Source organism: Phascolarctos cinereus, unplaced genomic scaffold (assembly GCF_003287225.1).
Source record: "Phascolarctos cinereus isolate Bilbo 61053 unplaced genomic scaffold, phaCin_HiC Scaffold_1;HRSCAF=81, whole genome shotgun sequence".
In the NCBI taxonomy this organism is placed as follows: Eukaryota; Metazoa; Chordata; class Mammalia; order Diprotodontia; family Phascolarctidae; genus Phascolarctos; species Phascolarctos cinereus.
Window position 1 is genome coordinate 267,986,634 of NW_027555514.1, and position 22,647 is coordinate 268,009,280.

The 22,647-nt window shown below is 45.7% G+C and overlaps 1 protein-coding gene across 1 annotated transcript in view; it reads left to right on the forward strand.

Moving 5' to 3' along the window:
- APAF1 (apoptotic peptidase activating factor 1) overlaps positions 1-22,647 on the forward strand; it is a 93,143-nt gene that overhangs the window by 60,526 nt on the left and 9,970 nt on the right. Inside the window, 6 exon segments of the mRNA XM_021006425.2 lie at positions 6,488-6,613; positions 10,494-10,619; positions 17,810-17,929; positions 18,315-18,440; positions 19,001-19,126; positions 21,384-21,530. Of these exon segments, the coding sequence (XP_020862084.1) occupies positions 6,488-6,613; positions 10,494-10,619; positions 17,810-17,929; positions 18,315-18,440; positions 19,001-19,126; positions 21,384-21,530 (771 nt within the window).

Below are 22,647 nucleotides of genomic sequence, written 5' to 3' on the forward strand. Positions count from 1 at the left end.
CCCCTGAAATCCATCTCTGGATCCCTTAGGGTCTGTGGACTCCAGGTCAGGAACCCCTGAGATAGACCTTTGTAAGTGGTCTTTAAGATTTGCAGAGATTAAAAAATTCAGCATCTGGTGGCCAGCCTTTTGGTGCTGAGCTTCTCCAAATTTTGCCAGGCTAGTTCTTTGACAGCTGCTGTCCAATCCATCGTGAGGCTTATCCTTGAAACCTTTTCAGCATGGGGTAAGACTTACTAGAGATTTCTCATCTACTGGCATAGCCTGTGAGAACCCAGGGTCCTGTCCATACCACAGTGGGACATTCTACTGGCCACCCTGGGAAGCTGCATTGAGTCTTTCAGGCCGTTGGGGCAAATATGAAAGGGCAAGTGGTCATCCTATCAGTGTCTTTTCCAGAAGTGCCTGCAACTTCATCCAGAGTGGTGGTCTGGGGTCTGTGCACTTGAAAAATGTCTTGGCAACTGAATTTCAGCATAGTAGCTTTCCTTTTTAATCCTGTTCCCTGAGAAGGAGTTCAGACTGAAGGCTAAAGTGGGGGGGATCTAGGGCATCCAAAAGACCCCTCTGAAAACCCTAGTTTGACCTGGTACAGACGCTCTTAGTGGTCTGTCTGCTTATACATCCTCTCTTTTCTAACTGGTTTTTCGTGTAGCTGCCAAAAAAATACTCCTGTCGCCCAGATCTGACTCCCATTTCCCTGTTCAAGAATTGACAGTGGCTTCCTGTTACCGCTAAGATAAAAAAAGAAAAAAAACCCTGCACCCTCTTCTCTTTGGCATTTAAACCCCCTCACAGTCTGGCTCCAGTGAGGTGTAGTGGAAAGAGTCTAGTCAGTCGGTCAGGATTTGAACTCTGGTTCTGCCCATTACAAGGTCAACTGTATGACCTTGGGAAGGAAACAAGCATTTATTAAGTGCCTACCCTGTGCCAGGCACGGTAATGTTGTCTGATTTGGTCCTCACAACAGCCTGGGAGATAGGTATTACTGATTTCATCCTCATTGAATCCAATTAATTTCTTGAGAGAATGAAACTCAGACAATACTCATATGCTGTTGACCTCAGTTGAGTGATAAAAAATCTCAAGAGAGGGCTTACAGGCTAGGATGCAGGAACAGGCCTGACTTCTAGTATGCACTGTGCCACCAACACGGCACATGAGACGATACAGACACCAGCACTGTGTCTGGTGACAGTGTCACGGTGTCCCACCCCAGAGGGGCTCAATCAATGTTGGTGGAGTGAATGGATGAGTGAACCACAGTCCAGGGATCTGGGGTTTGGGTGGTGTGGGAACTTTGTCTGCTCATACAGATACCTGCTTCTTCCATGGGCCTCAGTTTCTTCATCTGTAAAATGAGGAGGTTGGACAAACTGACCTGTAAAGTTCCTTCCAGTTCTTAAATCCATGATTCTAAGTATACCCTGGTTCAGCTAACACTTGTGACTGTGAATATCCCAGCAGGGCTGCCCGTCAGGCATCTGTAAAGCACTTCTTGGATGAGGCACTGGGGAGACCTTGGCAAAAATGAAACTGTTCCTGCCCTCAAGGAGCTTACATTTGTTTATTTACTTTTAATAGTATTTTATATTTTCCTCCATTTGCATGTCAAGAAAAATTCATTTTTACAAGATTTTGAGTGCCAAATTTTCCTCTCACCTTCCCTCTCCTCCTCTCCCCTGAAAATGCTAGGCAGTTTGATATAGCCTATACGTGTGCTATCATGTAAAAAAAAAATTCCCTATTAGTCACAGTTGTAAAAGAAGCAGATCAAAAGGAAAAAAAAACCACAAGAAAGAATAAGTGAAAAAAATATGCTTGGATCTGCATTCAGAGTCCCTCAGTTCTTCAGCTGGGGGTGGGCAGCGTTTTCCTTCATGAGTCCTTCGTACTTGTCTTGGATTGTTGTGTTGCTGAGAAGAGCATCGTTGATCATCACACAGTGTGGCCGATACCGTGTACAGTGTTCTTCTGGTTCTGTTCATGTCGCTTTGCATCAGTTCGTACAAGTCTTTCCAGGATTTTCTGAAATCTGCCTGCTCATCATTTCTTTTAGCACAATAGCATTCCATTACATTTGTATACTACAGCTTGTTCAGCCATTCCCCAATTGACGGGCATCCCCTCAATTTCCAATATTTTGCCACCACAAAAAGAGCTGCTATAAGTATTTTTGTACATGTAGCTCCTTTTCCTTTTCGTATGATCTCTTTGGGATGTAGACCTAGTAGTGGTATTGCTGGATCAAAGGCTATGCACAGTTTTAAAGCCCTGTGGGCATAGTTCCAGATTGCTTTCCAGAATGGTTGGATCAGTTCACAACTCCACCAACAGTGTATTAGTATTCCAATTTTCCCACATCCTCAAGGAGCTTACATTTTAATGGGGGACACTACGGGAGCATGTATATGGATATAGGAAATAGATAAAAAGTAAGTATTAGGTAATGAGGCATAGGGAAAGCTTGAGCTGAGTGTTTAGGAAGTTAGGAATTCTGAGGCCAGGGGCCCTTCCTTTCTGGTGTTTGGTTAAATGGAGATAGTTGAGAGAGGATATTCCTAAATAGGGATTGAGGAAGGAATTTCAAAGATGGAGGTGATGACATTTGATCTGGGTCTTGAAGGATGGATAGGATTTTAAGAGGTGGAGGTGGGAGAGTGCAGGCCTGGCCCCCTTACATTGGAGCATCAAGTATATGCAGAATTCGGCTGGTTTATGACTGTGGAGGCCTTTGAATACCGGGCTGCAGAATTTGGACCTAGATTTGGGGCGGAGCTGTATGTGTTAATGGACTATAGGCTCAGTATGACTTAGAGTGTGGTAAGGCAGCCAAGAAGGCCAGTATTATCTCAGGCTTTATTGAGAGAGACTGAGTGTCCAGGCCAAGAGGAGCCTAGCTCTAATGTAGCCCGTCCCGGTCAGGTTGCGTCTAGGGCATCACATTTAGTTCTGGACCTCCTGAGAGCTTTGAGAGCAGACAGGACGGTGATCCAGGCCTTCGAGGTCATGCCTTATGAGGATGGGGATATTAGCCTAAAAAGCTGAAGACAAGGGGATTGCCATCACTGAGCAGTGGAGTATTTGAAGGGCCAGCATGTGGAGAAGAGAGTAGACTGACCCTGCTTGGCCCCCCAGTGCAGAACTACGTAGGAGTGACGGTGACGTGGTCTAAGTGAGAAAGGGTCTTGGAGCCATGTGAAGGTGGAGTGGGATGCCTTAGGAGGTGGTGAGTTCTCTGACTGGGTGATCATTTATTGGGTGTATTCGAGAGGGGATCAGAGATGGGTTGGAATTGATAGTCTCTGAGGTGCATGCTCTTTCTGAGATCCTCAGGGTCTGTGTTGTTTTGTGACTTTAATGCAGAGAGATTGACCAAAGCATTACATACATAAAGAAGAGATCCTGGGCCCTTCTTGTACCACAGATCATAGGGAAACCTATGATCTCCTTGTCAGAATCACATTTTTAAATGCGTTAAAAAAAACAAGATAGGACAGCACAGAAAATTAATCATGTTGAAATACATTTATCAAAATGGTTTAAAAATCAAGTTGACGAACCCCGGGTTAAGAATCCTTGATAAGTGGACTAGGATAAGGGACATAATTACTGCCTTTGGAATTAGCAGACCTGGATTCAACTGTCGGCTGTGCTGATTACTGTTCTAAAATGAGAGGGTTGACCAGATGACCTCATGGTATTTGTGGCTCTAAATGTATATTCCTGTGATTTGTGGGCAGGAAGGTGAGACTGTGGTGGAGAGGGATGCTCTTTAGGAGGCTAGGCCGAGTCGGGTAGGATGGTGATGAGGGCCTGGTCTACAGTGGCAACAACAGCACTGGACTGGGTGTGGCAGTGGGTTAGTTCCCGCTGGCTTTAGAGTCAGAGGACCCGAGGTCATATCCCAAGCTTGGCTTCTCATTACCTGAATGACCTTGGGTGAATCATTCATCTTCCTGTCAGGTGAGCAGTTTAGACTCAATGATGGTCTTTTCCAGGACCCCCAACTCCAAATTGAGGATCCTTTGAAAACACCAGTACATATAGGTCCTTAGGGAGATGAGAGACAGATACAGGATGGCCAGGACCCCAGAGCTGATTGGAGATGGGAGGTGAGAGTGAGTTATGTGTCATGTGATGTTGGAGTTTGGGCTAGGAGGTAAGCAGAGCTGGCTCTGAAGAGAGATCCATTTCATTTTTAGGCATTCGACTTACTTTATTCGTAGCTCTCTTATTTGCTTTTCTTTTTTTTTTTTTGTCTGATGAGAAAACATCCTTCATTAATCCCTGTCTGCAAAGTACCCTGGTGGCACTGAAAGACAAGTGACTTGCCCAGGGTTTCCCAGCCAGTAAGTGTCAGGCAGGACTTGAATCCAAGTCTTCCTGAGTCTGAGACTGGCTTTATATTCCTTATGTCACATTGCTTTTCATGAGAAAGATCAGTCTCATTATCCCTTTTTAGTAGTTGGGGGGAGTGTTTCAATATGCTTTTACTTAAGTGAACAAAATATTTTTTTTTGTCTTTTTAAAAAGCTTCTTGAAATTGAATTTGGAGAAAAGAAAGGTTTTGTTTTCAATAGCTGCAACTTCCATCTAAATAGAGAATATGTTAAGTTACAACCCTATATGATGCAGTACCGATGTTAAAATGATTTCCCTGTAAGCTCTGTAGGAAAGAAAGCGAATTCCACGTCTTAGGTTGTAAGACTTAGGGTTATTGAAATAAAAGGAAAGGAATGGAGATCTAGCAATGTCAGCCATTCTGATGGGTCACTAACTGTTTCCTTTAGACTTGCTTTCTTAACTGCGTGTCTCCTTCATAGTCTAAGAGAGTGACAGTAAGGAGAGGGATGCTTCTCTTCCTTTAAGGAGTCAGTGAGAAATCCTCCTCATCCTTCCAGTCTCGATTCAGGTCCAACCTTCTCCACGAAGCCTTCCTATGGAGAGAGTGCCTGCAGACTTGGTAGTCAGAGGGCCCACCGCTGATGCTTACTACCTGTGGGTGGTACTTGGGGAACTTGCCAAACTCGCTGGGCCTCAGTTTCCTCATTTGTAAAATGAAGGGATCTGATTACGTGAACCGAGGTCCCTTCCAACTCAGTCCGTGATCTTTCTTGTTGTTTGGCTTATTCTTTTGCCCTTATCACACTCTCTCTTATATCTTAATTGTATGCCTGTCACATTTCCCCCATTAGATCACAAGCTCCTTGAGGTGAAGGATTGTGAAATTTGCCCTCTTTGTATCACTAGTACTAGCACAGGGCCATATGTTAAGGAAGCATTGGGTGCAAAATAACTAAATGTTTGTTGAATTAATTCTCTGTGTTTCTGTTACCGGCAGCGGTGCATATATGGTGAGTGAGGGTGTACAGTTAGGTAACCAGAAGACAGTAAAATTTTGTTTAAGGATGCTAGGAAAAGGGTGATGCTTTGGCAGAACTAGGGAAGAACAGGTTTTCAGAGATGACACCTAATGTTACCTTTGTATGTGCTGCAAATTGAGATAATCCCATGCCTAGCTCAGAATGATCCAAAGATAGATTTCAGGACACCCTTGAACTTGTGTGGGAAAAAAAAATTATATCTTTAGTGGAATTGGTTGACTTTGTAATCCAATGGATTCTGTTTTCTGCATTTAAAAACGTGATTCTGTATATGTATTGCCTATATGTATTGGGGAGGGTGATGGGGAGGGAAGGGGAGAAAATTTTAAAATTCAAAAACTTATGGGAGTGATTGTTGATAATTCAAAATAAATTAATTAAAAAAAACCCAACATGATTCTGTGTAGGGATCCACCTAGGCTTTACGAGCCTAGGTATGAAAGGGGCCCAGGACACCCTAAAAGTTAGGAACTTCTGTTGTGGCCCAGTCATTTGGGGACTACTTCTGTCCTCCGCCTTGTGCCTATGGACACCTCTCTGCCTCTCCCAAAGGTGCATTTAGTTACTTGTGTTCTGTGGGTCATGTGTGAGGTATAGATTCCATTCCACATTTGGGTTTTGTCTTTTGAGGCATGGGTGTCTCAGGCCAGGTTCACCTTCCTTGAACAATGGTAGGTTTGCTTCGGAAAAGTCTATTTCAACATATCCTATCCTGTATTAAAATAAGCTTTGTGAACAACGGCAGACCTGGCTTCTGTAGGCTGGAGAAGCCAGTCGCAGACCCCCAAAGCAGACAGATGCGTCTCAGGTGGTAGGCACGGCAGCGGCTTGGGAAACCTTCAAAAGCTCGTTTCATTTTATGAAAATGTATTCGCGCATCAGCACTGCTATAAACAGGAAGGTAAATGCAAGCCCGAGATGCCAAAGGCAGCTGCTGAGATGTGCAGAGGGTTTTGTTGTTCCTGTGGGAGCCCTGGTGGGCCACGTTCTTGTGCACATTCTGGGTTTTTCCCCCCTTCTTTTCCAATTGAAACTCGGTACTAGAGAACACAGCAGCAATTAGCATTTAATCACTTGCTCTGTTTTATTTTGCATTTTAGCTAATTAATGGAAAGACAGGTCATACCGATTATCTGACAGAAGCCCAAAAATCTCGGATTACCTGCTGTTGTCTGGGTCCAGGCCTGCGCTATGTGGCGTTGGGAGAAGAAGAGGGGTCCGTAAAGGTAGGTACTGACCTCTGTGGCCTTCAGGATTTTGGATCTTTTCGTTTCACAGAAAAAGCATATCTCCTCCTGGCAGTGAGAATGCTGAGCATGATTTGGCCATCTGTTGCTGCTTCGTTAAGGTTTTAAAAGAGCTTCTGTCATCTGTTTGGATGTGAATTTTTCCAACTGACATCTCTACTTTTGACCTTCCCCGGTCTTGTTTGTTTCTCTTGTCTGCTTCTCTCGGTCTGCCAGTTCTGCCAATTCTCCTCCTCAAAGATCCCCCAAGACTCTTGGCTGTTTGTCTTCTCTGAGACTGTCCAGCCTTCGAGTGAGGCTATGCCATGAACTCCATTTTGGCCTCAGCAGAATGGAAAGTCCTGGAGGGCAGGGTCTGCTTTGGTTTTTTGTCCTTGTAGTTCAGCGCCTGGCACTTAGTAGGGGTGTAAACAAAATTGCTTGTTGAATTGGATTGCATGGAGCTGACTGGAGAGGTGTGAAAATGTAGTGGAAAGAGCCCTGGCTTTGAGGTAAGAGGCCCTCGGTTCATGTCCTCCCTCTGTGACCTTGTGTAAGGACCTTAACCTTTCTGTACCTTGGTTTAGACTTGACTTAGTTTCCTCATCTGTACAGTGGGGGTAATGATAATATTAAGCTGTTCATATGATCAGAAGATCCTAGAGGTAGAGCTGAGGCCAACTCCCTCATTTTATGGACAGCTGAGGCCCGCAGGGGTCAGCTGACTTTCCCACTGTCTTAGCCAAGTACTTAGTATGCCTTACAGTGCTTTAGGGTACCTTAATTTGGTGTGAATCAATCAGTAATTTATTAGGTGCTTACTAAGTGCTGAACACTAGGGGTATCAAGAAAAAGCAGCAGTCTGTGCCCTGGAAGAGCTTACGTTCTAATGTAGGAGACAACTGGTACATAAACAGGTTTGTACAAAGCGCATCCGCAGCAGATGGAAAGTAACAGTGGAGGGGGAGGTGGACAGACCCTGCCTCTGCAGATGGTGGCATTTGAGTGGGGTCTTGACGGATGCCAGCCAAGGGTCGTAGCTCTCCGTCTCCCAGCCTTGCCTCTTCCTTCTCTGCACCTGGGCACTGCAGGTAGAAGTCACTGGCAGGGTATCTGTAGTGATGGCTTCAGTCCCCTGAGCGGCTTCTCCCAGGTTGTCTGTTTCTTCCTGTGCTTGTGCATACTGGACGCGACTTTTTCGATTTCTCTGCCTCTAAAGGTGAGTGACAAAGCCTTTTGTCCAGAATATCTTTTCCCATTTTGGGGAGTGAGATGGAGTCTGGATGGGGTTCAGAAAGCTCCCAGTCAGGAGTCCTTGTCTCCCAGAGAATGGGAGTTACTATAGTAGCTCAGCACAATAGAGGACAGCCTGGCTGCCCGTAGGGTTAAATGAATGACTTGCTCAGGATCACATGGTCAGGACTTGAGTTCAGGTCTTCCTGAGCCCGGCTCTCTCTACCCACTCCCCTACACTCTCTCTGGCTTCAAAGTGTCTTACCGAAAAGCCTGCCCAGGATCTCAAGCCCAGCAGATTGGTGTGTGCTGTATCTGCCTCAGGATCCATCCATCCATCAGTAGGAGTCACCAGGTCACATAAGCTGCCTTCCTGCTCATATCCCTTCTGCTTGGAAGGTCTGCTTCTAGTTGGGAGAGCCTGGTTATTTTGAATGTTAACATTTCTCTTTGTTTATTGCTGTCTCTCTTTAACTTGGGCCTCTGGGAAAATGCTAATTTGAGTCAGGAACAGAAATCGTGTTTTCCGTGGCTCACTTGAAAGGCTGTTGACCTACTTATTACTTCTGGCCTGTTATCTACTTCCTTTGCTGGCTCTCAGAGTTGGGCCAGGAGACCCCCACTTTAGGTCAGAGGCAGTGCTCTCTGGCTCTGTTTGGAGTTTGGGGTCTGGTGTAAGATGCCTGTTTTACCACTCTTGCCCTGGTCACTTGTCTCTGGGTTGAATTTGTGTTCTTGGGCTTGAGACATGACTTGCTGTGGTTTTTCCTCAGACTTGCCCATCACTGCTCAATCTGGCTCTTCTTAGAGCTCTTTTGAAGTGGTTGTGAGTGGGTCTGGGTAACATGCCACTGCCCACTCCACTATCTTCGCTGGTGTCTAGAACTCTCAGAGTTGCAAGTGACCTCAGGAGCATAGCGTTGGGTTGGAGTTGTGGAGTAGAAAGAGTATTGGACTTAGAGGAAATGAGGTGAATTGAACTGAGTGGATGGAGGTTGCCAAGCCTTAATCTCCAATCCTCAGTATTCTTATCTGTAGAATGGGAGTTTTGGGATTTCAAGCTAAAATGGACCTTCAGGGTGATCTAGTTCAAAGTCTCATTTTATAGATGAAGAAACGGAAGTCCATAGAGTGTAAAAGACTTGCCCCAGGTCCCACAGAGTAAATAGCAGAGCCAGGATATGGCCCAGATCATCTGACTTCACATCCAGTGGGTTTTTCCTCATTATTTTATGTATTTATTATTTGTTACATATTACATTGTATTTATGTAAATACTATGTATTTTCCACCTTCTTTATAGAGTAATTATTAGGATAAAATTAAATTAGGATTAAATAAGTGCTTATGAAATTCTTTCTAAGCTTAATTTTTTTTAGAAAATAAATTTTTATTTATATCTTCGGTTTTTGACATCATCATAGTTAGCCTTACAGTCCCTCCCTCTCCTTCTCCCAGACAACTATCCCATATGACAAATAATATTATGTAGAGAAGGCAAGTAGGTGGTGCAGTGGATGGAGTGCTAGGCCTAGAGTTAGAAATACTCCTCCTTGTGAGTTCCATTCCAGCTTCAGAGAATTACTAGCTGTGTGACCCTGGGCAGGTCACTTAACTGTTTGCCTCAGTTCCTCCTCTGTAAAATGAGCTGGAGAAGGAAACAGCAAACTGCTCCAATATCCTTGCCAAGAAAACACCAAATGGGATCACAAAGAGTCAGACACAACTGAAAAACGACTTAACAATAACCAACAAACTGCTTAGAGAGGAACAAATTCAGCACGGCCTATCAATCAAACATAGAAAACTTCTGCAAGCGTGTTTAGGGCTCTAAACTTTCTTAAATTTTCAAGCATCGCATCAGTACTATAATTAGTATTAGAGAAATATAGTGGGAGGAGTAGACAAAGAGCTGGCCTGTGTTCCATGCCTGCCTCTGACCTATTGGTGGTGTGACTCTGGACAAGTCACTTCAGTGCTTTAGGCAGCTTTTGAAGGCTCCAGTCTGTAGGGCAGGTGCTGGCTTTATTAGTGTTATCATTATTATCTAGTCCAACACGAACCTAAATGGATGTCTCCTCTACCACATGCCTTACAAGGGCACCTCGCTGCCCTCTGAGGCAGCCCATTCAGAGGCTCCATGATCCAGAGCTGGGAAGCCACCAAGCACAACCCTCTCATTTTTACAGATGAGGAAACTGAGGCCCAGAGAGATGAAGAGACATACAATGGGATCATGGACTTAGAGCAGGAAGGGATTCTACAAAGGATAGCAAGCCCAGCCCCCCATCGTACAGATGAGGAAACTGAAGCCCAAAGAGGTTAAGGGTTAGGACGACACATAGGAATTCATCTTCCTTTCCTCTTTCATCCATCTCGAATGCCGTTTGCTCTTTAGAGGCAAAGTCTGGGGTGCCCCCCGTTTGGTGACTTGGTTATTAGGCATCTCACAAAGACAGTGCCAGTCGCTATCTGTGGTCCTTTCAGTCAGAGGTAGCCAGCTTCCTGTGGGGGGTAGGTACCTTTCCTCCATAAAAAGGCTGTCTCTTCCCTTCTGCCTGATATACTGAGGGCTCTGGGGTCTGTTCATGCACAGAAATGCCCACCTTTCCTCCAAGTAATCCTGGTGTGCTTTTCCACTTTGAAGATTTTAGAGCTCCCCAATGGAAGAGAGTTTCTATCTCGAATGGGGCATGAGAAAGCTGTCCGACGGGTCCAGTTCACCTCTGATGGGAGGACCCTTATTTCAAGTTCTGATGATTCCACAGTTCAGGTGAGTTGGATGAAGTATGAGTGAAGCTTTGTGGGATTGGGGCTCACTTTCCCTAGCATATGAATACTAAAAGTGTCAAAGAACCAGATCTAGCGTGTTTTCTGAGAAGTCATTTAGGGTCGGTTTTTTGTGTCGCACACTGCTGGGGTCACTTATATAGACGATGGGAAAATCTTCTGTGCAGTGTTTTTCCACCCTTTTTTGGTCTCCAGACCCCTTGGTTTTTAGCAAATCTAATATTTAACATGGAAGGAAATAAATTCTAGAGCTTGCTATGTTATGTGCAAATAAGAAATCGAATTAGGAGATTGATTTTAAAAGGACAATAGTTATTTACCCGATAGTCTCTGTACCCTCCTTATAAGTTCCTTGCATACCTTGGAGGTGTACATATCCGATGATGGGAATTCCTGGTGTAGTGGAATTCCTTCCTTTGGTGTTGTAGATGAAACAGCTTGTCTTAGAGCCTCTAATGGAGAGAATGAACAAAAGAGGCTTCAGCCAGCTCCATCTAGCATGGTTTGTAGCTCAGTAGATGTCATTTCAATCAATCCCTCCATGCATGGCTAAATATTAAGGACCTACTGTGTCCCAGGTACTATGCCAGGTGCTGGAGATCAACAAGCATTTATTAAATGTCCCCTATGTGCCAGGCACTGTGTGTGGCCCTGGGGATGCAAAGACAAATCAATCAAACAGTGTTTGTTGTGTACGTACCATGGGGCAAACAGTCTGCTAGGCACTGAAGATAGAGACAGAGATGAAACAGTCCCTGCCCTCAAGGAACTTAGGTTCTATGGGGAGAGACTATACACGTACAGAGATGCAAAATAAACACAAGGTAATTTTGAGAAGAGGGCACTAGGGACTGCACGAATTGGGGGGTGGGGCGTCCAGCCGGGCCGACTTGTCCAGAAGAGGATATGCTGCAGTGTGGACGGGCCCAACGGTGAGCCTGGACTGATCGCTTTTCTTCCATCCTATAAGTGGCCACATATGTTTGGTGTGCTAATCAGGTAGATACCTTCAGTGTGAAGAGCTCTGGCTTTGGAGTCAGAAAACTCAGGGTTGAATACTGAAACTGGGCCTCGGTTTCCTTAACTGTAAAATGAGAGAACAAGAAGTTCTCTGAACGTCTTCTGGCTCTGGGGCCTATGTTAATTCTAATGAAGTTTTAAAAATTACATGAAATTTATTTATACATTTATAAATATATTTATATTTTATTGTATTATATTAATTACAATATATTATAGTATATTCTAAATCATTTTACACACATATTATATTTATATTACAATGTATTATATATTGTACATAAACATAGTATATTTATTATAATATACTATAAATATATGAAATTAATAAATTGATGTTTATATAAATATTTGTAATAAATTTATTAAATTATTTAAAAATGAAGAAAAAGCTCTTCTATCTCCTTCCTTCTCTGTTGGGGAGGAGGGAGAAAAACAAAACCCTTATAACAAATATACATAGTCAAGACATCCTACACTGGCCATGTCTAAAACTGTTATCTCCTTTTGTACCCCGAGTCCATCCCTTCTTGGCAGGAGGCTGGCTGCAAGCTTCATGCTGGGTCCTCTGGAATCGTGGTCGGTCATCTTCCAGTATTGTTGTTGCTGTATGAATTGTCCTTCTGGTTCTGCTCCCTTCACTCAGCATCAGTTCATACAAGTCTTCCAAGCCTTCTCTGAAACTGTCCTCTTCATCATTTCTTATAGCACAGCAGTATTTAATTAGGTTCATACCATAATTTGTTTGGCCACCCACCCAAGGGTGGGACCCTCTTAGTTTCCAGTTCTTTGCCAATACAGAAAGAGCTACTAGAGATGTTTTTACACATAAACTGTTCTTCCTTTCTTGGATGTCTTTGGGTGCAGGCTCAGTAGTGGTACGTTTGGGTCAAAGTGCCTGGATAGTGTAGGAACTTTTTGGTGCAAAGTTCAATACCACTTTTCAGAATGGCTGAACCAGTCCACAGCTCCACTAACGAGACACTAGTGGGCCCATTCTCCTGCAGCCCCTCTAACATTTGTCACTATCCTTTTTGGTCAGCTTTGCCCGTCTACTAACGTCGTATTAATTTGAACTGAATGGAGCTTGGGCAGGCAGTGTGGTGCAAATAGGTTTCGGGTCAGGGCACTGTCCTACCTCTGGGTCTCCAAGGGCCTCAGCACTTAATTCAAGCCACAAGATCTCTGTGAGCCTCCGCTTCCTCTTCTGTAGAATAGGAAATAATGTCCTTATTTGTACTTGGACTACTTACCTTACAGGGTAGTGGTGAGGAAAGCATTTTGTAAGCCTTAAAGCACTCTGTAAAGGTGAGGTAGGGCAGCTGGGTGGTGCCAAAGTACACAGAGCACTGGGGCCTGGAGTCAGGAAGACTCATCTTTGTGAGTTCAAATCCAGCCTCAGACACTTCCAGCTGTGTGACCCTGGGCAAGTCACTTCACCCTGTTTGCCTCAGTTTCCTTATCTATAAAGTGAGCTGGAGAAGGAAATAGACCACTCCAATATCCTTGCCAAGAGAACCCCAAGTGGGGTCACGAATAGTCAGAAACAACTGAAAAATGACAACAGCAAAGGCAAGATGCTGTCATCATTTCTTTGGAGAATAAAATGGCCATATTTGGGGTATATGGTCCTCACAGCTCTAAGAAGACTCACTTATTTTAATGAAGAATTTGGGGTCCAAAATTTGGCTTCAATATATTTTAATAAAATACTTTGGTCTCCTAGTTTAACTTCAGCTACTTTGAATCTAAAAAAAAAAAGCCTAAATCATACCCCCTTCCCAACCCCTCCAAAGTCATAAATGAGCGGTTTTTTTTTTTTGTGGGATCTATTAAAAGAATAAGATACGATGGGAGAATTTTGCTTCCAGATGGAGGTTGGCTAACTAATGTGGCCCCCAGGTGTGTTGATATGTAGACCTTCAAGGCATTTGAGCCCTGAGCTCCGCACATGCTTGCCTTTCTTCTCCCATGAATGCCTTTGAAATCTGTAAAACCCGACCACAAATAGGAACGAAGCAGATGAAATCTTGCCAGGCAGCTGTTTGCTTCTCTTTCCTGTCAGAGATAAAGTTAGAGTTTTGTAACCAGCTTGAAGTTCAAGGTCTCCCAGCCAGAATGAGGCCCTGCAGTCCCCCTGGTGATTCTCTCTTAGAAGCTCCCCCACTCTCCCTTGCTCAGGCTCTTTTTAAGTGAGGGAATGTTCCCGGAAGTGTAGATCCTTATCATAAAACTCTTGCTCGAGGTTTCTGAGAAACAGCCTAGCTGAGATTTTTAAAAAGCAGCATCATGAGGAGTGGTTGAAAGGCAGGAAACTTGTCCTGTAGAGCTGAAGAAGTGCTCCTGACCTGGTCGAAGTGCTTAGATCTCAGAAGGCTGAGGTCACTTTCAGTGAGCGTTGGTGTAAAGCTAGAATGGTCAGTGTTTCCATCTGGGCCACAGATGAAGAGAATGCTGGTGTCTAAAAATATTTTAATGAGAGGCTGCGTGATACGGTATGGTAGATACAGAGAGGCTTTGGAGCCAGGAAAACTCGGGTTCAGGTGCTGCATCTGACACCCGCTGGCCATGTGACCCTGGGCAAACCACAGCACTTCCCAGCTCTTTGGGCAACTCTAATTTATGACTTGTTGAAGGACTGATTTATTTGGATTTTTTAAAAAAAAGATTTTAAGTAGTTGATTGATAATAAATAGAATAATCAAATTAATTGATTTATTTTTGTTGTTCAGTTATTTCAATCATCTCTGACTCTTTATGGCCCTTTTTGTGGTTTTCTTGGCAAAGATACTGTAGTAGTTTATTATTTCTTACTCCAGCTCATTTTAGAGATGAGGAAACTGAGGCAAACAGAGTTAAGTGACTTGCCCAGGGTCACACAGCTAGCAAGTATCTGAGGCTGGATTTGAACTCAGGTCTTCCTGTCTTCAGGCCCAGAGCTCTATCCCAGGGTGTCTTAAAACTTTTTCCACTGGCAACCCCAGCAGTGTTTGTTAGCGTTGCATGGCCTGAGGGCATCCGCAGTGCAAAGTACACATGCTTTGTGTTCAGAACAAAGGCTGCAGTGAAGTTGCATGATGCAACATGGGCCAGCACTACCAGAAACACCTTGGATTCATTATGCGTTTGATTTTTAATTAATTCTTGGTTGTTGTGTGTTCAGAAACCTTTTACTATTGCCAAATTTTTCACAATTTAAGAAGTACTGCTCTATCCACTGCACCACCCAGCTGCCCTATTTTATTTTAAAATATAGGTACCAAATTTCAACTTCAATATATTTAAAATAGTATTTTATATAAAATTATTATATTATTGATTATATTAAAATATATTAAAGCTCAATTTTGGTTCCCAAATTCTCCATTAACAGAAATGTGAATTTACATTGGTAAGTGGGAATTTCCTCCTCTGGGAGTATCCACTGCCAATAAAATCACAGGTCCAGTCTCCAGCCCTATTACCTGCACAGTCATTAACAAATGTGAACATTCTAGTACAGAAAGAAAACCAAAAAGCAAAATGAAGAATTTACATGAAACTGAACTTCTTTTAAATATAATTAAAAAAAGTTTTCATTGAAATCTTCTGTTTTTTTATACCTTCATTGTTATCTCCAGCACCCCTCATGCCCCTCCCCAGCCCCAGCCATTCCATATAACAAATAGTATTTTTTAAAGACGGAAAAAGAAAACAGTGAAGCCAAGATGGTGGAGTATTAGGAAGCAGTGTGATGAGCTTCTGCTCCATAAATTCCTCCTAAGAATGTAGAAAATGTGCTGGACTGAAACCTGGTGGAGAGATCCATGAGAAGTCACAGGGATTTCCTTGTCTGGCTCAGCTAGGCACAGAAGGACACTCATGGAGCTTTGTAGACCCTCATGGCCTGGAGAGGAGGACGGGGCTGAATTGGCAGGTCCCTTGCCCACTACTCTATCCTTGGTCATAGATCCAGGGTAGACTGAGAAGGGGACCCGCAGTCAGGAGTGGCATTCTCATACAGGAAGGCCCTGGGTGGTGTTTGGAGAAAGAAAGAAATCCAGAAGCCAACCGCGGCATAGCAGTGTGACTCAGACCTCAGTTTCAGAACAAGGTCTCACTTCCAGCATCTAGCCCAGCCTAAGAGGAAGAATGAAGGCAGGAATCCCAGATCACAGGGGAGTCTGCAGTTCTGTAGCCCTGGGCCAGCATAGCTTCCACATGGCCAAGAGGATTGGAGTCCTGCAGCATCTTTCTTTCACAGATCTATGCCAAGGTCAGAATCTTGCAGTGCTCAGAACAAGGGAGGCAACCAGACTTTACCCTGAATCAGACCATTTTGGGAGCACTGAGAACTGGAGGTTCTCAGCCTGAGCTGTCCCTGAGATAGAGAAATAACACAACATTCAAAACCCCAAGAAAGTAGCTCAGACCTTCCTTCCAGAAGTGCCACAGAATCTAGCCCTAACTTTAGGTCTGAACTTAGGAAGTGTGCTAGGAAGAATGAGAAAACAAAAAAAAAAGAACCACACCATAATGAGTTATTATATCAGGGATGCTCAAGATACCTATCCAGAAGAGAGTGACTCTAAAACATCTACAGGCAAAGCCTTAGAAAAAAACACAGCTTGAGCACAAACTCAACCAGAATTGCTGGGACAGATGAAGCGAGAGTGAAAAAACAGAATTGAAAAATGTTTTTATGAATGGGAATAGAGTGCTTGAGGTCCTTTTTCTTCTCTGTCAAGAGGTGGGTGGCATATTTCAGTATTAGCCTTCTGGAATCCTGGGAGGTCATATGCTAATAAGAGTACAGAATAATAGTATTCCATCACATTTATAAACCATGATTTATTTATCTGTTTCCCAGTTTATGGGTACATGTACCCCTTCAGAGTCCCATTCTTTGCCACTTCAAAAAAGAATTGTAAATATTTTTGTACTTGGCTAGAGTTTGTTTTACTTAGGACTAATCCTTCATTTAATTTACCCTCCTTCTAATTCTCTGTCTCCTCTTCTCTTCCTATTTCCCTGTTGAGTGAAATCTATTTTCTGTACCCAACTCTGTGTGTGTGTGTGTGTGTGTGTGTGTGTGTGTGTGTGTGTGTGTGTTCCCTTGTCTGGTCAGTTCAGATGAGAATGAGGTTCATGTATTAGCTGCTCCTCTAACTTCATCCTTCTTGTTTGTAAAGATACTTGTATATAAAATAGTAACAACAATAATGATGATGATAATGCCTTTCTGTTACCAGTGCTTGGTACATAACAGGAGCTTAATAAATGCTCATTGAATGAAATCTTTTCTTCCTTCACTTTTGTGTGGGGGTCGGCTGACCAGTCCAGAACACTAGGGGTTTTCAGTTCATTAATATCTCTGGCTTTGCAGAGATTTTTGTGGTTCCTGGATAAATAATTTGTATTATTTCCACCACAAAACTTAGTTGTCGAGCATTTATTAAGCACCTGCTATGTGTCAGGCACTGGGGAGGCAAAGATGAAGACAAGACAGTCCCTTCCCTCAAGGGGCTTACGTTCCATCAAGGGAGACAACACATTTACATCTAAGCATATGCAGGATACGTACAGAGCATACATAAAGTAGGTTGGAAAGGAGGGCCTTAGCAGCTGGGGAGTAGCTGATGATGTCAGGGAGTAAGTCATGGAGAAGGCGAGGCTTGAGCTAAGCCTTGAAGGAAAGGAAGGGCCCTTAGAGGCAGAGGTGAGGAGGGAGGGCGTCCGAGGCATGGGCACAGCCCATGCAAAGGTGCAGAGACTGGGGATGGGATGTAAGGAACAGCAAGGAGCCCTGTAGAGCTGGGTTGCAGAGTGCAAGAAAAGGAGTGAGGTGCGATAAGCCTGAGAAGGTGGGCCAGAGTCAGGTCCGCAAAGGATTTTAAATACAAAGAGGGGCTTGAGTTGGGTTCTAGAGGCATGGGAGAGCTCCTGGAGCTTTGTGAGCAAGGGCATGAAAGGAGCAGATGCCTGCTTTAGGAATGTCACTTTGAAGTGTCTGAGGCAGGACCTGAACTCGCATCTTCCCGACTGAAGGTCTACCGCTGTCCACTGTACCACTATGCCTGCATATGGGAAAGGAGGTTTCTCTGTCAGGAGGCACAAAGGCGTGTGTGCCCAAGTCGGGTTCCTGCCAGATGACTTTATCCCCTTGTCCTGCAGGTGTGGAATTGGCAGTCGGAGGAGTTTGTGTTTCTCAAAGCGCACCAAGAGCCCGTGAAGGACTTTCGGCTCCTGCAGAGTTCACGGCTCCTGACATGGTCATTTGATGGGACAGTGAAGGTAACTGGAAGCGCAGGTGGCCGTGGTGACTGTTGACGTACTGGCCTGGATTACTTTGTAGAAACAGCATCGATTAAGTCACAGCCCTGAATGTTTGTGGTGTGGGGGAGCCTCTCTCCGGCCCCATTGTCCCCCCCATGTCAGGCCCTTCCATTGGTGTCCTTTCCTTCTTTGTTTAGCTCTGTGGGACCTTCCAAGCAGCAAGAAGGCTCGAACAGGGATCTGGTCATACCTGTTGGCTTCTAGCTCTTTAGATTAACTGATTGGGAAAAATCACAGCTCATGTGTCACGGCTGGAGTCGATCTCTTCTATTCCTGAGTGGACTCACAAATTCAAAGCATTCTTGCCTCATTCCCCCTCTCTCTCTTTTTTATTTTTTTAAAGGTCTGGAATATCTTCACTGGCAAAGTCGAGAAGGACTTTATTTGCCACCAAGGTACAGTTTTGTCCTGTGATGTTTCTCCCGATGCCACCAGGTTTTCATCCACCTCTGCTGACAAGACTGCAAAGGTATTTGGGTGAATTGGGATTTGCTTGTGGGTGATTTGGCCTTGCTCAGGCAGCAGCGGGTCGGGTGTTCAAATCCCACCTTGGAGGAGAGGCATTCCACCTCTCTGAACCAAATTGCTCCCTAAGACTTACCTACAAGTCTTAGCTGGATTTAAGGTTTTCTTTGGTGGAGGAGTTCCCTTACACGGATAAAATCAGTTTTTTTGTATATGTACTGGGATCAAAATACCTCAGGCCCCTAATCCGGTGTGATTTGATTATTTTCTCTGTGTCAATTATTATTATTCTGATGCATTCTCTAAAACAGATGATAATTCCTGGGCTGGGTAGTCCAAATAGTTTTTCCAATGCTTATGAAAGACCTATCTACTTTTTCTTTTTTCTTTTTTTGTGAGGCAACTGGGGTTAAGTGACTTGCGCAGGGTCACACAGCTAGTAAGTGTTAAGTGTCTGAGGTCACATTTGAACTCAGGTCCTGCTGACTGCAAGGCTGGAGCTTTATCCACTGCGCCATCTAGCTGCCCTTATCTACTTTCTTAAAAATCTTTTTTCCCCCCTAGATTTGGAGCTTTCAGAGCCCTTCCCCTCTTCATGAGCTGAGGGGTCACGAAGGCTGTGTGCGATGCTCTGTCTTCTCTGGGGACAGCACCCTCCTGGCGACGGGAGACGACAATGGAGAAATCAGGGTATGGCTCTCGGGGCCACGTTCCTCCTGCTTCTGTTGGGCGTTAGCACCCTTGTGATCCCTTCCCCAAGATTTTGAGCTGGCTCTGTTCATTCCTGTGTGGTCTCCTGGAAGGTTCTGTGCGTACTGTTTTCACAGTCTCTCCCCACGTTAGAGGATGATCCGTTTGCCATCAGAGCCAAGCTTTTCCTTGGGGGGTGGGGGGGGCAGGCCCAGTCATTTGCTGTTGTTTTCTGTCTTAGAGCCCTGGTGATGGGGGCTTGGAGGAGTCATCCTCCCTCTGAAGATGACTGGGTTCGGTTTATATTGGCAGAATTGGAGGGGGAAATGATTTTTTAAAATGTTCCTTTGTCTTCTCCTCAAATGGCAAATGAATACTTTTTTAAAGAAGAAAGAAAGCCCAATCATTCTGAACCCTTTGACCATGAAACAGGCAGGCTGTCCAAGCCTGAGGTATTGTCCTCTCTCTCGAGGGTCTGCTCCTCTGCTCGGCTTGTTAATCAGTGGAGGAGAGATTAGCATTTCAGTTGTCGCACTAGGAGGTTTTTAGGCGGCGGGGAGGTGTGCCTGCAGCTAGATGGCTCTCATTTCCTTGTAGTTTAAGAAATGCCTGTGTCTCTCAAACCAGTTTTATTTAGAACTAAAGGCCTTTGGGCTGTGCTAAGACTATGCGTTTATGCGACAGTGCTTCTTGGGGGAGCCAGGACAGCACTGAAGGGGTGCTCGAGCCATCCACACCTGTTTGCCTTGGGCAGCTCTTGTCCTCATCCACCCCGAAATCACTGTGATACTTGATGGAGACTATCCTGTGGGACCTTTGACATTACCTGTGTAGCTAGGTGTCTGGGGAGGGAGAAACTGCTTCTCTTGAGCTTGGCAGTTGTGAGCTGTGCCAATCGGGTATCCTCACTAAGGGCAGCGCCAGGGTGGGAGGGGGCCACCAGGTTGCTTAAGGTCAGGCGGCCCAGGTCAGAAATGCAGCGGTCCAAAGTTCTGTGCTGAGTGGGTTAGCTGCGGGCTTGGGCCCGTGAGTGGTGACTCTAGCACTTCCAGCCTGGGTGATGTAGACCCAGTGTTAAAAAACCAGCCCCCCAACCCCCAGGCCAGAGACAGTCCATGGGTACCGGTGCAGCAGGGGGTAGGCCGGCTGTGTTCCTTGCTGTTGCCACGTGACCAGAGTACCGACCTTCTTTTCCAGTCACATCTCTGGCCACTCTTTCTGTGCCTTGACCCTGTGCCCTCTGCTTCCCTGGCATTGCCATCTGCCTTGCCACGCCCCCTAAGACCCGGCGGGCCGAGCCCTCCTGTCTGCGTTGCCTCACTCGGGGGCAGCCAGGACCGCCCTGCTCTTCTCTCCCTGTCCTGAGTACCTAGATCAGTTCTGGCGCGTGGTCAGCGCCGAAGAGTCTTTGCCACTCCGTGCTGTTCTTGGGGCTTCTCTGGTGGCGCTTGTTGATGTAAACTTGGATGTAGAGTGCAGTAATCAGATATGGAAGGGCTTCAGCTGAGGCGTGGCACAGTGGAGAGGGAGCCAGAGAGGCCTAGGTTCAAGTGCTGCCTCAGGGGCCCCACCTGCCTCTGTGGAAGGAGCTCCCTGCACCAGAAGTCACAGGGAGATTACATGTCTATGTGTAAGTGTATGTAACATAGATACTGTGTATATGTACACAGTCTGTACGCATCTGTGTGTGTGTACAGACATACACGGTCATACCGGGAGTCTCTGTCAGAAGCGCGTCTTGAACCCATGCCTCTGAGGTCACCTCTCCATCCACTTTGCCAAGGCCAGCTCGTGCAAATTAGACACAGAAGAAATCCAGGTCACCTTTGGTGGGAAGGCACCGGCTGCTAGGGGCATCAGACTAGGCTTCATAGAGAAGATGGTGCTTGAATTGAATCTTAGGGAAAGCCCAGGATTCTTCTCCAGGAGGTCGAGGTAAGAAAGGAGGGTGCTCAAGGCGTGAGGCACAGCCTGCAGCAAAGGCAAGGAGATGGGAGATAGGGGGTTGTGCATGACCGCCGGGGGCAGTTGATTCTGGGCAGGGTTTTCTCCCTGTTTTTGTGGTAAGTTTGGGCTGCGTCTTCACATCTTGTGCAGGGAAAGTTGAGCCTTGTCAGTTTTTTTCTCTGTGTCCTGGGTGCTGTGGTCTGGAGCATCCACGGCCAGGGTGGAGGGTCTGGGGAGGGGGCAGCAGCCTCCAGCTCTGACTTTGTTCTGGCTGCTGCTGCTGCTGATGCCCTTCCTCCTGTCTGTGTAGATATGGAACGTCTCCACGGGGGAGCGGCTTCATTCCTGTGTTCCTGTGACTGTGGAGAAAGGAGAGGCGACCTACGTGGGCTGGGTGACCGACCTCCGCTTTTCTCCTGATAGCAGAATGCTCGTGTCGGCCGGGGGCTATCTGAAGGTAAGGCCCTTCTGAGCATGTGAGACATGGCAGCAGGGCCCAGAAGGGGCCATGGTCTTCTTGCATTGGGCCCCCATGACTGTGGGGCAGCAGCTAGTACAGGTGTTATCGTTGCTTTCCTATAAACAAAGGGCAGCCTTGGGGTAGTGGAGAGAGAGCTGGCCTTGGACTCAGGGAGAACTGGGTTCAAGTCCTGCCACGCACCAGTTTTATGGACCTGGGCAAGTCACGTAACCTCTCAGTGCATGCAGGCACTCTCTCAAACTCATCAGATGCAAAGCAGGTGCTGGCCTGTATTGGTTCAAGGTTTGCTCCCCAGGAGCTCCTGCCTGTCATACTTCAGGGATAGCTAAAAACAGTTATGGAGATCCCAAAACTTGAAGCACCTTCTCTTAGAATCTTCTTTAAAGTTTGAATTCAGTAGAATAGGCATTAAATGTTTATTCTGAATTGAACAAATACCAAATACAGTGAACATTTCTGCAAACACAGTATGTGGGGAGAACACTGTGGCTTAGGGAGGCGTGGCATGGCCTTGTCAGAGACGTGGCCCGTCTCTGACTGTGGTCAAGCTGAGGGGAATCGGAGTGGGTTCAGTGTGGAGGGTTGTGAATGCTTGGTAGTAGACTCCCATGCCCTATCCTCTCCTCCCCACCTTGCACCCATGTGCACACGTACATACACCCACCCAGCTCTCGGAGCAAGCCTGCTTCGTGTCATCAGGAATATTGGAAGAGGAGGGGCCTCCCAGCCATGGAAATAGTGCCAGGGCGTTGTCTGGGGCTCCTGAGTATCAATTCCTCATCCCTTGGGGGGGCGGGTCTATGTGTCTCTGCCCAGGCACACCGCCTGGATAAGAAAGAGCCCACGTTGACATGGCCGATGCCCTCTCTGCCTGCCTGGGAGGGAGGCAGTGAGCTGACCTACGGTCAGGTCCTCTACACATCCACACCCCAAGAGATCTCCTGTCTCTGCCTGGGCAGGAAGCGCAAACTCGCTTCCAGAAGCCAGTGCTGAGCCTCTTCCTGCTCTTGGTTCCGTTAAATCCTTGTTCTGAATGCGAGAGAGATTTGGGCCTGAACCCCAGCTCTGATACCTCCGGGCAAGCCTCTCCTCA